General features: G+C 37.0%; 1 protein-coding gene across 10 annotated transcripts in view; it reads left to right on the plus strand.

Moving 5' to 3' along the window:
- Positions 1 to 14,510, plus strand: part of frmd4a (FERM domain containing 4A) — a 171,515-nt gene that overhangs the window by 116,512 nt on the left and 40,493 nt on the right. For all 10 annotated transcript variants that reach the window (XM_059027373.1, XM_059027375.1, XM_059027374.1 and 7 more), the window contains 3 exons: positions 312 to 406; positions 2,613 to 2,705; positions 13,164 to 13,248. In XM_059027373.1, coding sequence (XP_058883356.1) covers positions 312 to 406; positions 2,613 to 2,705; positions 13,164 to 13,248 — 273 coding nt within the window. The remainder of the gene's footprint in view (positions 1 to 311; positions 407 to 2,612; positions 2,706 to 13,163; positions 13,249 to 14,510) is intronic.

Here is a 14,510-nt window from a genome sequence, read left to right on the forward strand (position 1 = left end):
ATAAAAACAGCAATTTGTGGCATTTAGTTGCAGGAACCTTCAAAATTATCCATAGAATAATTCTTTCTTACATTTTAAGTGTTAACAGCCATATTTACTGTTCTTGGCAGTCCTTCTGTAGGATTTTCATCCCACTGAAGCATCCGAGTCAAACACCAGTGCTTTGTAGTGACAAGCCTGCTGAGAGGTGGGAGTTGGAAAGCTGCAGGTTCACGACAAGCTTTGATCGGTCAGTGTCAGCTGCTGATTTTCAGCCTGTTGTACTGTAGTATGGGAAAGTAAAACATTGTTTCATGTCTTTTTGTTTCTAGCCCAAACTCCTGGCGAAAGATCTGTTGGACCTGGTGGCTTCACATTTTAACCTGAAAGAAAAGGAATATTTTGGAATATCCTATACAGATGAAACGTAAGTAACCACTGAGAGCCAGCAGTGTGAAGACCACTGGTAATTAAATCGGATAATACATTGAGACATCAAGATACGACTTTCTAACGAGGCACCTACTTAGCAATGGTCAGCTGGAATTACATGGCAGATATGAAGATTCTTAATGAATCTGTACAGCACAATCCCATGCGATGCCTTAACCTTTCTATCCTAACTCTTAGCAGGCCCAGGAGTTTTCTTGTTTAATAAAATGAAGGTTACATTTAAATCTGAACCTCTTGTACTACATGTAGCAATTAGACTATTTTTGTTGCATTTAATAAACAAGGCACACCAGTCATTTCTAGCCATAAAAGCAAAAGTGAACAAGACTGGAATTTGTATTCCTTTTGAGATGATGGATGCTTTTTAGTTTATTTTTAAGTTAATTGGCTTAGCATGTGTGTGTCACAAACCTCAAATGTTGAAACGAGACAAATGGCTGCAAGGAAACATAAAGACTTTTCTATTATTCACTTCCCCGCCTTCCTGTCAGAAATCTGCATCTAAGAAAAATGACTGAACTTCACATACAGCACTTTGACAGGAAGGCAGGAATTTTTTTTTCTTGAACAATGGTGAGAATCGCTTATGCATGCAACACACCCAAAGGAAAGCCATCAAATTTATAGTTCTACAGAACAATATTGCACATGTCAAATTTCATATGTTACACCACTTAATAATATTTTACACATTTTTATGTCTTATGATAGGTGTTCAGCACATTGTGCATAATAATTGTGTATCTAATACAAAACTGCATTTTTTAAATTGAACTTGCAGATAAAACTGCAGCATTCAAAATGAAGTGCAGTGCAGTGAATGCACTCTTGTATCGGCTCTGAAAGGCAATGCATTCTTGCATTAACTGGAGCTGGCTTTACCTGATGAATTAAAATGAGGTTGCTACAGGATGCGATTACTTTACTGCACATGTATTGAATTTCTGGAAGTTGCACACTGCTTGCAGTTTCTATTTTTACATAAAATAAAATGTCTTGTCGCATTTCTTGCTGCAGCCTGCTCTGTTATAAATTCTGTTTAGCTTTGCGGGTTGTGAAGGTTCTAGCCTTTCACTGAAGATATAGGCTATAGTGTCTGTGACCCATAGCCAGACTTTGCTGTGGATTTGTTAAACGTGATCAACCAAAGTAGAAAAAACAATAAATAAATACATTTAAAATGTAAATCCAGTCAGGGGTACTGGGGCCCCTGTGTATGCCCTGTGCTGACACAGAAGATTATTTTACAAATTTCCCTGGCAGTATTTTGGATGTGGTGCCACAATTGATGAATAATTAAAAGTTTGCATAAATGTCGTCATGCTTTCACAGAACAATAGTGACAGATAACAATCGTCTGTTCTGTTCTTTTTTTCTGCTACAGGTAACTGTGCTGCTCATTCCGCATAAACAACACTAGTACTGTACAGAATTAAATTAATTCAAATTAGAAATGAAACATTGTACTGTTTGCACACACTGCTCTGTGTAATGTAACCGTATGGCCACCTTGTCTGCTGTAAATTAGCTTTATGGAGTATAATAATAATATTTAGACTAGGGGTCTTTAAATGTGACGGCATCCATTTTCCTTTAAAGTGATGATAGCTTTCATAGGATTGGATTTCAGTCTGCCCTGCTATTCATGTCTAAGCTGGGTGAATTTCAAAGGCTTACATTGTGCATACGTTCTAGTCGCTAGGTTTACATGGTAAAATAACATTGTGCTAGATCTTTATTTCTGATTAGACCCTTCTAAGAAAGATATAGAACAGGTCTTTCTAGGCAGTAGAGACATTCTACTGGGAATTATTAAAAGCTGAATATCCTTGCTGATGATATTGGGGCTACACCTTCTGGTGGATTCTGGAAGACAGCAGTTTGTTACTTTTGCAGCACCTTGACATGTGGACTGTGATCACCAATTTCCTTTAAGTGGAAGGGAAACTGTTTTTCTAATCTAAAGGAATGCAGATTTATTTAAAGTCCTTTTGCGTTGTAGAAAGACAGATTGTAGCAGTCTGGATTTAAAAAATGTGAGTGTGCTTGCCTACTGTTCCTCGATCTCCCAGAAGTGTCCGATCCTAGAACCAGTCACTGTCATCTGCTGTCAGTGTGCTGAGAACATTAGCTATTGGACTCGATGCAGTACAAATTTTCTTTCTTTTTTTTTTTTGCAGGGGCCACTTTAGCTGGTTGCAGCTTGATCGCCGAGTACTGGAACATGACTTCCCCAAAAAGTCAGGACCAGTTACGCTGTACTTCTGTGTCAGGTTAGTATTCTCATTATGTGGTACAATTTGTAACCTGGCCCTTTTCTTCTATGTAGGGCACAGTGTTTTGTCAGTACATGTGTTTTTTTCAGTATTTCATAGATTCTCAGGATTGATCAATGCGTGTGATGGTGTTTGATAGCTGTGTTTGTCTGACAATGAGTTACTTTTACACCTTCAAACAAGATTTGCTCAATTATTTCAAAGTTTCAGCTTGCTAGCCAACATCACAAAGACTGACTAATAAGAGGGCATTGATGCATTTGAACAAACACTTTTGACACTGAATACATTGTCTGCAATTAATGCATATGTCTATTTATATTTGAAATTAAATACTAGAGGTTATCTTTGTGGGACACATATTTAATGTAAAAATGGACCAATGTAGTATTTGTGTCAGGATATTGTCGGAGCCTTCAGTGTACTGCAGAAATATTCTTTTTATCTGTAAGAAAACAAATAATATTTTCAAACCACAGCACGCCATTAGAGAATGCTGTACGATGGTGGTTGGTAATTATAACTTTGACCTGCTGTTCCCAATGTCCCAGGATCTCGCTTTTAAACAACTGACAGCCATGCTGCTGTTGTCATGGAGCAGACATTAGTGTTCCACATTGTTACTGGAGGCTCAGAGGAACTGCGAATGTGCTCAGTGTACTGAACACCCTGTTAACACCACCCCTGCTAGGTGATGGTGGAAAGCCTGTCTGTAGCTGAACTGAATCTAGGAAGCACTTACTCCATGCCAGGGAGAAAAATAAGATATCGTATGATTGCTTTTTGTTGTCTAAAATTATCAGTTTTATCACAAATGAAGATGTAAATGCATGTTTCTTCAAGGAAGTCGGTTAAAGAAGTACTGTTCTGCAAACTAGGACAATTGGAGCAAGCATGTATGCAAACATGAGATTTATGTTTTGACCCCAGTGTTAAATTCCTGCACAAGAGCTCTTCCTATCATTAGTATTGCTTTCTTTAATCTCTGCTTCTGACAAGCATGTTAACTGCAGCAAACAGTGAAGCTCTATCCTAGGACAAGCTCAACGTAGATGCAGAATTAGTATCCTTAGCAGCTTAGGCTGTTTATTTCAGAGGATTTTGTCTGTGTGGAATACTAAATACATTTTCTGAGCTTTGGGGTTTTGGTGGTGTTTTTTAAATGTTAAATTATTTCCATATATATATATATATATATATATATATATATATATATATATATATATATATATATACAGACGTGCTCAAATTTGTTGGTACCCCTCCACAAAAAACGAAGAATGCACAATTTTCTCTGAAATAACTTGAAACTGACAAAAGTAATTGGCATCCGCCATTGTTTATTCCATATTTAATAGAAATCAGACTTTGCTTTTGATTTTTTATTCAACATAATATTGTAAATAATAAAACAAATGAAAATGGCATGGACAAAAATGATGGGACCGCTAACCTAATATTTTGTTGCACAACCTTTAGAGGCAATCACTGCAATCAAACATTTTCTGTGGCTCTCAATGAGACTTCTGCACCTGGTAACAGGTAGTTTGGCCCACTCTTCCTGAGCAAACTGCTCCAGCTGTCTCAGGTTTGATGGGTGCCTTCTCCAGACTGCAAGTTTCAGCTCTTTCCATAGATGTTCGATAAGATTCAGATCAGGACTCATAGAAGGCCACTTCAGAATAGTCCAATGTTTTGTTCTTATCCATTCTTGGGTGCTTTTAGCTGTGTGTTTTGGGTCATTATCCTGTTGGAGGACCCATGACCTGCGACTGAGACAGAGCTTTCTGACACTGGGCAGTACGTTTCGCTCCAGAATGCCTTGATAGTCTTGAGATTTCATTGTGCCCTGCACAGATTCAAGGCACCCTGTGCCAGGCGCAGCAAAGCAGCCCCAAAACATAACCGAGCCTCCTCCATGTTTCACTGTAGGTATGGTGTTCTTTTCTTTGAAAGCTTCATTTTTTCATCTGTGAACATAGAGCTGATGTGACTTGCCAAAAAGCTCCAGTTTTGACTCATCTGTCCAAAGGACATTCTCCCAGAAGGATTGTGGCTTGTCAATATGCATTTTAGCAAATTCCAGTCTGGCTTTTTTATGTTTTTCTGTCAAAAGTGGAGTCCTCCTGGGTCTTCTTCCATGGAGCCCACTTTCGCTCAAAAAGCGACGGCTGGTGCGATCAGAAACTGACATACCTTCACCTTGGAGTTCAGCTTGTATCTCTTTGGCAGTTATCCTTGGTTCTTTTTCTACCATTTGCACTATCCTTCTGTTCACTCTGGGGTCGATTTTCCTCTTGCGGCCGCGCCCAGGGAGGTTGGCTACAGTTCCATGGACCTTAAACTTCTTAATAATATTTGCAACTGTTGTCACAGGAACATCAAGCTGCTTGGAGATGGTCTTGTAGCCTTTACCTTTACCATGCTCATCTATTATTTTCTTTCTGATCTCCTCAGACAACTCTCTCCTTTGCTTTCTCTGGTCCATGTTCAGTGTGGTGCACACAATGATACCAAACAGCACAGTGACTACTTTTCTCCATTTAAATAGGATGAATGACTGATTACAAGATTGGAGACATATGTGATACTAATTAAAGAAACTAATTAGTTTGAAATATCGCTATAATCCAATTCTTTATTATCTTTTCTAAGGGGTACCAACAAATGTGTCCAGGCCATTTTAGAATATCTTTGTAGAATAAGCAATAATTCATCTCTTTTCACAGCTTCTTTGCTTTATTCTGTGACATACCAAAGGCATGCAAGTATACATGATAAAATAGCTTTTAATTTCATCACTTTTCAGGAGGAATGAAGCATTATTTCAATGAGCTGTAAGGGTACCAACAAATTTGAGCACGTCTGTATATATGTGTATATATATATATATATATATATATATATATATATATATATATATATATATATATATATATATATATATATATATATATATACTCTTGTGCTTATTTTAAACCTCTTAATTTCTAGAAATCGGGTGCGCCGACCTCAGAGTATTCAATAAACTATATAATTTCAGATATCCACACTCATAACAAAAAACGTAAAGATTATGCCAGAATGTCTTCATCTCTTTATTTTTTTTATTCATTGACTATGAAGGTTTACTGTTCAACCTCCATAGTCAATGAATAACAAAAAGAGATGGAAAAATTCTGACGTAATCTTTAAGTTTTTGTTCATGGACATCCGAAATGATGTAGGTGTTTTAAATGTTCACACAGAGTTGGATGACCAAATATAACTGGAAGTAAATAGAAATCTTGGGCTTTAGACTGGATGGGTTGTGGGGATATTGGGAGAAAACGGGTCTATGTATACATAAGACAAATGATACTCATGAAACTCCTAAATAACTCCGTCTCTAACAATGTTCTCACCAGTCCTTACTTGTTTGCCACAATGCTAAATGTTCACTTCCTGTGTTACAGGTGATATGAGCCTACTTGACCCTTACACTTGCATTCTACGCTGCACATATTGTAATGCTAGGTGGGATTCTGTTAATGTAACACAGAACGTGAATGGGAAGAGAAAACCACAGTGTTATGGCATTATGAAGAGACTTAAGAACAAACCTAAGTGAAAACTCAAATATCAGAAATAACTGGGACTTGTAAGAATATTGTTCTAGATCTTCCAGATCACAATGTCCTTCTTAAAACTGTAGTTTAATGCTTTTAGGGTGTTCTGTTCAATATTTAACTAAATCGTTGATGCACAAACCCTGAATTTGCTTTCTGAGTATCACCAGTGCAATGATCTTTTAATCAAATTACAAGTGATTGACAGAAGACGCTTAACTGTCCTGAGGTCTGTCAATTAGACCAGCAAATAGTTTTATTGATCTCTCTGTCAGTGTTATTTAAATCCTATATTTTAATTATTTTCTCACAATACAAATGATTGATTTATATTCTAAATTAGGACTTGCAGACTACTCATAGTGTTGTAAATATGAATGGGGAATGCAGCTGACAGCTCACAGTGTCTTAACTTTATTGTGCCAGCTGGTCAAAGCTTTCCCATGATAGTTGCTGAATAGTTGCACATAACTGCTGTATCTATTGGATCACATGATTTTACTATTTTGTTTAGCCTGATATTTTATGTTCCAAATAAAATGCTTAAATAGACCCACTTCAAGCTGATCATGTAGGTTGTGTAATGATCACAGTAGCCAAGGGCAGCCTGAACTGTAGGCCTAGTTTTTTGTAAGTTTTTTCAATATAGTGGTTCCACATAATTATGTTTTATAACACTACATAGCCCCGCTGCATTTCTGCTGTGGAAACGCTTTGTTTAGTACCAGCTATTGGATGCTGAAAGAGCCCAATACTAGTTATATGATTTATAGGGCTTTCAAAGTATGCAGTCAGTCATGTGGTGTTTTTTTTTTTTTTTTTTGCATTGATTTCCGTAATGACAAATGTAATAATAGCCTTAGGCACATTTTGGATTTTGAGAACCTGAAAAATATTATGAAATAAAACTGTAGCAATGTAGCAGGTTGTAATTAAATGTGCTTAATTGAGTGAGTCCACTATAGTAGAAAGGATTGTGCACTCTCAATGCTTACTTGTTCTTCTGGGAACATTGACTTGCTTGATGGAATTAAACTAGAAATCAAATAGTTCACATTATTGAATAGTTGACTGAGAAAAGCATTTTCAGTAAGTCCATATGATTTTATTAATATGTTATTTATTATATGCTTTAGAAACCAAACCATAATTTAAAGAGATGAATTGAAATGACCGGTCAAATGCTGATATTGTGAGTGATTAGAGACGGCTTCTTAATCACTGAGATTTTGAATAAAATAAAGCCCCTTCTGTTTGAGGTGATATGAAAGGAGACCATAATCTGATACATTCCTTGGTGGTGTGTTTAAATGCCTGCGCTTTGTAATGTAATGTAAATAGTACACAGCTGTAGAATGCTCCAGTTTCCACAAGAAGATGGGTTTTATGTAAAATTGATTAGAGAACCATGTGTGTGGGCTTGTAAAGAGATGACAATAGCCTGATCTTTGCACACAAAGATAAATAGGACACATTTACTACTTACAGTGTAATCTAAAGAATTTTATAATACAGCTATTGTGCACCACAGATATGAAATAGTACTACATACCTGAGTGCTAACGGGCCACGCTTGCATCAAAGCGAGCGAGCATAGGTGGGCCAAATGTCCTTTTCTTATTCTAGAATTTCTTATGTACAATATAAGTAAGTGTTGTCTTCAGGTACAGTTCACGTCGTTGCTCCAAATTTGTGCTATCAGGTCATACCCTGCAAGGGTAGACCACAGCTGCATTTGTAGAGCTTCTTTTATAGCACTGAAAATCAACCTGGTTTGCATCAGCCATTTAGTTTTAGTGATAAATAGTGCTCTGAACAATCCAATCCTGCTGTGAATGATCCCAGTAGGGTTGGTCAAACCCACCTCTAAGTCAAGTAGAAAAACCTTTTGGCTGGTGTCTATGACAACAATGTGTGTAACTTGGGTAAAAACGGGATCCACAATTTGAATATTCCAAGTTCCTTCTTGCCATCTACATTTTGGTATCTGATGATCGTTTGTTTTATTTAGACACTTAGATAATCTTTTCTCTTGGAAATGCATGTTTACTGTTTATTGTGTTCCATATACAGTATCAGTAGCCTGGAGTAAATGACAGCGAAACGCAGAAAAATCCCCCAGTGCTTGGTATAGAACTAATGTGTCTGTAGATGCAGCTGAGAGTGTTAAATTACACAGAATAGAATATTAGCCTGAGCTTTCTTTACATATTTTTTTAAAGTTCTATATTCTGTTTCCTGACCTTTTCATGGAAATCTCATTTTCACTCGTATTTCGGGCCTGAATAGGTAACATAGTCTGCGTTGATCAGTAATTGATTTTCATTTTTGATGTGGTTTGACCCAAGAGGTTATGTCTTTTTCATTTCTCACCTATGCAAATTCTAACTATGTTGTGATCGAACTACAATAGCTTTAAATGTCACTGTGAATAAATAATCAGATATCATTGCTTGAGTCTGAAATGTTTACGGTTGTACTTAAAACTATCAAGGAAGTCTGTTGCTTCACTAATGCAAGTTGGTACTATGAATAATTTTCACTTGGAGCCTTGATTGTTTATTGATTTCAAGTTGGCGATATGCTTTCCAGCATACAAATAATTTTCCTGGTGTTCAAAATGTCGTTTTAAATAGATTATAACTGATGCTACATTTATTTTTATTTTAAACAGTATTTTTGCCATACTGTAATTTCTTTTTGCATAAGTACAGTGTCAATGCATTTAAATCAGAAACCCTTTACTGTACAGTATATTGGAAACAATAATACCATCTTAATTTAACAGCAGAATTTCCTTTTGAATAGAGTGTTATTCCCCAAACTTTATCAGAATAAAAATGTATTACCATTTTGCATTGAGATTACATTAAACCTGAGACCAGCTAATCAAGTGAGACAGAGCTTTTCGGTGTGTAAACATACTACACAAGATTTTCAAAACGTATTAATGTTATAACCCAAGTTTGAACTTGAAAATGGGTATGGCACATTGTGTCCTTTTTTTAGCATCCTAAATATATAAATCAAATATATTTAATCAAATTCCTTTTTAAAAAATAAAATATTTTAAAAAGATTTGTATTGATGTATGGTTTTCATTTGAAAAGCTGTTTTCAATGACTCTGCTGTTGCTCCTGGGGTTTGGGAATGATTTACATCACTGAACACAAGCTCAATAACACAACACACGGTCCAACCCATGTGTGGAACGTTGTGTGTATCAATTGGCAGCCTGACACTTGAGGATTGTGTTACAGGATCTTATTTAGTGAAAAACAGGAACTGAAATGTACACAAACTGTTCTGGCATCTCCAAAAACTAGTTCCTCTCTGCCATTGTGCAACATAGAAAACTATGCAGATGTGCATTTAATTCAAATCAAAAAGCAGAGGAAAGGTGGAAGGCCAAGGGGAATTCAGTGAAGTAATCTTGACATTCCCTTATTGCTAAGCCTGGGGACAAAAAGTACTGTACTTGCATCGTCCTTATGATTCCAGCGAGAGAAATGGGTTGCTGTTACTCTTGCAAGTGATAATTTGTGAAGTTTACTGCGTTACCGGCAGTACTGACAGCAGCTCATAATAAATCACACTAATAAGATTACAGTGACCAGCTAACCTGCTTATTTCATATTCCTAATGCTTGTGAAATTCTGTTCTTGTCTTAGCTATGGTTAATGAAACACACCCACCCACATTGCATCGTCATGATATGTTTGTAGGACTGTTTGTATTCATAATGAGGTTTTTTTTTCCCTAATGTATGTGACCGTCAGTGTAGTAGGGAATAGTGCCACAAGTATAAGTGAATTGTTTATGTGTGTCGATATAACCTGTATGCAGACACTCCTCTCCTTTAACGCAATTATATACCCTTTTACTGTTGGAATGTGTCAGTTACAAATTCAAATGGTTTAAGTTTATTTCCTCTTCATTACTGGAAGATGCTTCATTATATAGAAGCATAGAGGTCATCGGCTGGTAGGAGAGGTGCATTCATGAATTCATGAAATGGTTGACTATTTTTTAAACCCTCATTTTTACTGTGTATCACCATACTTAATGTAACATGTAGGGCAGACCAATATGAAATTATATTTTTGTGTGGGAGGACATCTAGTGGTCATTTGTAGCAAAATCACTGACCTCGAAATAGTGAGAGAAAGTGCTGTTTCTTTCCACTAACTAAAATATACTTTCAGTTTTTATTTTTGGTCACATGAGGTCCCTTTTTAACGTTATATCTAGCTGACTCAGTTTCTTAATTAAACTCTTGGAAAAGCGTTGATTCACTCCTTATTTTAAATTCAAACTGAACACAAAAAGATAGTTCAATTAAATTGCTTTTTGCATTTGGTTTGAAATAAAAAATAAGGATATATATATACAGTACTGTGCAAAAGTTTTAGGCAGGTGTGAAAAAATGCTGTAAAGTAAGAATGCTTTCAAAAATAGACATGTTAATAGATTATATTTATCAATTAACTAAATGCAAAGTGAGTGAACAGAGGAAAAATCTAAATCAAATCCATATTTGGTGTGACCACCCTTTGCCTTCAAAACAGCATCAATTCTTCTAGGTACACTTGCACAAAGTCAGGGATTTTGTAGGCATATAGTCAGGTGTATGATTAAACAATTATACCAAACAGGTGCTAATGATCATCAATTCAATATGTAGGTTGAAACACAATCATTAACTGAAACAGAAACAGCTGTGTAGGAGGAATAAAACTGGGTGAGGAAAAGCCAAACTCAGCTAACAAGGTGAGGTTGCTGAAGACAGTTTACTGTCAAAAGGCATACACCATGGCAAGACCTGAGCACAGCAACAAGACACAAGGTAGTTATACTGCATCAGCAAGGTCTCTCCCAGGCAGAAATTTCAAGGCAGACAGGGGTTTCCAGATGTGCTCTCCAAGCTCTTTTGAAGAAGCACAAAGAAACGGGCAATGTTGAGGACCGTAGACGCAGTGGTCGGCCAAGGAAACTTACTGCAGCAGATGAAAGACACATCATGCTTAGTTCCCTTCGCAATTGGAAGATGTCCAGCAGTGCCATCAGCTCAGAATTGGCAGAAAACAGTGGGACCCTGGTACACCCATCTACTGTCTGGAGAAGTCTGGTCAGAAGTGGTCTTCATGGAAGACTTGCGGCCAAAAAGCCATACCTCCGACGTGGAAACAAGGCCAAGCGACTCAGCTATGCACGAAAACACAGGAACTGGGGTGCAGAAAAATGGCAGCAGGTGCTCTGGAATGATGAGTCAAAATGTGAAATATTTGGCTGTAGCAGAAGGCAGTTTGTTCGCCGAAGGGCTGGAGAGCGGTACACGAATGAGTGTCTGCAGGCAACAGTGAAGCATGGTGGAGGTTCCTTGCAAGTTTGGGGCTGCATTTCTGCAAATGGAGTTGGGGATTTGGTCAGAATTAATGGTCTCCTCAATGCTGAGAAGTACAGGCAGATACTTATCCATCATGCAATACCATCAGGGAGGCATCTGATTGGCCCCAAATTTATTCTTCAGCATGACAACGACCCCAAACACACAGCAAAAGTCATTAAGAACTATCTTCATCGTAAAGAACAACAAGGAGTCCTGGAAGTGATAGTATGGCCCCCACAGAGCCCTGATCTCAACATCATCAAGCCTGTCTGGGATTACATGAAGAGAGAGAAGCAACTGAGGCTGCCTAAATCCACAGAAGAACTGTGGTTAATTCTCCAAGATGTTTGGGCCAACCTACCTGCCGAGTTCCTTCAAAAACTGTGTGCAAGTGTACCTAGAAGAATTGATGCTGTTTTGAAGGCAAAGGGTGGTCACACCAAATATTGATTTGATGTAGATTTTCCTTCTGTTCACTCACTTTGCATTTTGTTAATTGATAAATATAAACTATTAACATGTCTATTTTTGAAAGCATTCTTACTTTACAGCATTTTTTCACACCTGCCTAAAACTTTTGCACAGTACTGTATATATGTGTCACAAAGAAGGCCGGAGTGGGTGGTGTCAGACCAGAGCCAGGAAGTAACACACAGAGACTTGGAGTTTTAGTTAAGCTGAGCGCGTGATCGCGCTCAGCATTTAATAATTAACAGAACAGAACAGAAAATAAAAGGTTTTAACAGAAAACACGGGACACGGCACTTGCGCCAAAATAAATAGACAAACGAAACGAACTAAACAGTGCACAGACAGCCGAACAAAACACGGTGAGCAGATACTTATTATTTACTTGGTTTTACTTTCTCCTACTCTCTCTCTCCCGTTCTCCACTCACCGAACACCCCCCCACCAGTGAGTGAAAACATGCAGCTTTTATGCAGTTGTACCGAGACTCGATTGCTAGTCAATCATACAATTGGAATCTCGGTACAACTGCACATGAATTAATTAAAGTGTAATTCCCCGTGCTCACATATTACTTTTTACTTGCACGTGATGTGATGTGCCATCCCCGTGCCGAATACAAATATACAATTTACACACACGTGAAACACAGACCCGCTTATATCCCATGTACCAATGTTTATACACCAACATTTACACACAACACGTAACATATAACATACACAGGGGGGGGCACTTTGCCACAATATGTTTCGCAATCTACACTTTCCTACAGTTTAATTGAACAAGGTTGGCTAAAAAAAGGGGACATCATGTGATCAACAATAAAAACCAAAAACAAAGAGCCCCAAATATACTGGGTTTTCCTACACTGAAAGTTTCCTAACAGAAGCTTTATCTTTAGTAGTTTAGTTTTACAGAGAGCGTGGTATATATGTACAGTGTGTTTAATCTTCACATATTGTAATTTATTGTTTCATTGTCTTACAGGTTCTACATTGAAAGTATATCCTACCTGAAGGATAATGCCACAATAGAACTGTTTTTCCTCAATGCAAAGTCTTGCATTTACAAGGTAAGATTAAGCTTGGAATCAAACACTATCTTGTATTGCATATGTGACACGTGTGTGTTTTTTGTTTTGCTGCTGGAGTCTCTTAAGAAAACTCAGCTGTATTCAATATACCTGTATATTAAAAAACAAATGGGTGAAAAACAGTGATGGCAAATGTTATTTTCATTTTTCATCCCACTAGAGGGTGCAATTTAAATACGAAACTTATCTTAAACAAGTTAGTCTAACTTTAAATGTGTTTGCCATTTAAGCCTTGTATCTTACAGCGTGTCATATGGCGCAACCTGCAATTTAATTTGTTCATTACATTTCTGAAGTAGAAATTAAACTCGCATTCAGTCATGTTTCCTCACAGCAAAACTAAAAACACATGTATTCATTTATTCAGTTCCCTAGACATTTCCCCAATGGACATGAGCTGTGAGCCTGAAGTCTACACTTATATTCATTTAGGGTTCAAGATGTAATTAATGAGAAAAGTAAAATGTGTCACTGGTCTTAAACACAGGTATATCTGCCTTAAAGTCTTTATCATGGATAATTTTAGGCTTCAGCTGTTAAAGGTGACGGAAATGCATTTTAATACATTAATGAATTTCAACAGTTAGAAATTTTCTGCACAAAAAGAATGCATGCAAGGTATATTGATTGCAGATCAGGAAGGTTTTGCTTTCAGTAAATATTCAGTCAGTGATGGTTTTCACTTTGTTTATCATTTAATCAAAGGCACTTGCTTCCCACTGGACTCTGTGATAGCGATCACATGGGAAAGTGTTGTAGTTGGAAGAAAACTAAACTAGACCCCGCTTACTGTGAGCAGTAATGTGATATATTTGTATAATGAAATGTGCAAACGTTAAGGTTAACAGCACCATGAAAGGTATTTAGTACATTTCCTTTCAGAGTACCTTTTAACTCTTTCAACACTGCAGACCTGTTTACAGATCTAGGAGAGGTAAAACCGCAGACAACAATACTGTATTATAAATTACCATTTGCATTTTTTCCCCCATTATAAGTAAAGTGCTGATAGAGTTGCACTTACAATTTCTTAATCTAGTTTTGTTAAAGGTATATCTTATACAACATGTTGTTCTGTTCCAGTCTCATATAGGTTAAAGCTTATTTATCTATAAATGGTATTGAAATGTTTTGACAGGATCTACTATGATGTGCTAAAAGGTGGGTTTGTTGAATAATACAAAGTAAATAAATAAATACGTTTAGTATTGATGGGGTGGGGGGCTCATGGTGTGCAGTGA

The sequence above is a fragment of the Acipenser ruthenus genome, chromosome 7 (assembly GCF_902713425.1).
Source record: "Acipenser ruthenus chromosome 7, fAciRut3.2 maternal haplotype, whole genome shotgun sequence".
In the NCBI taxonomy this organism is placed as follows: domain Eukaryota; kingdom Metazoa; phylum Chordata; class Actinopteri; order Acipenseriformes; family Acipenseridae; genus Acipenser; species Acipenser ruthenus.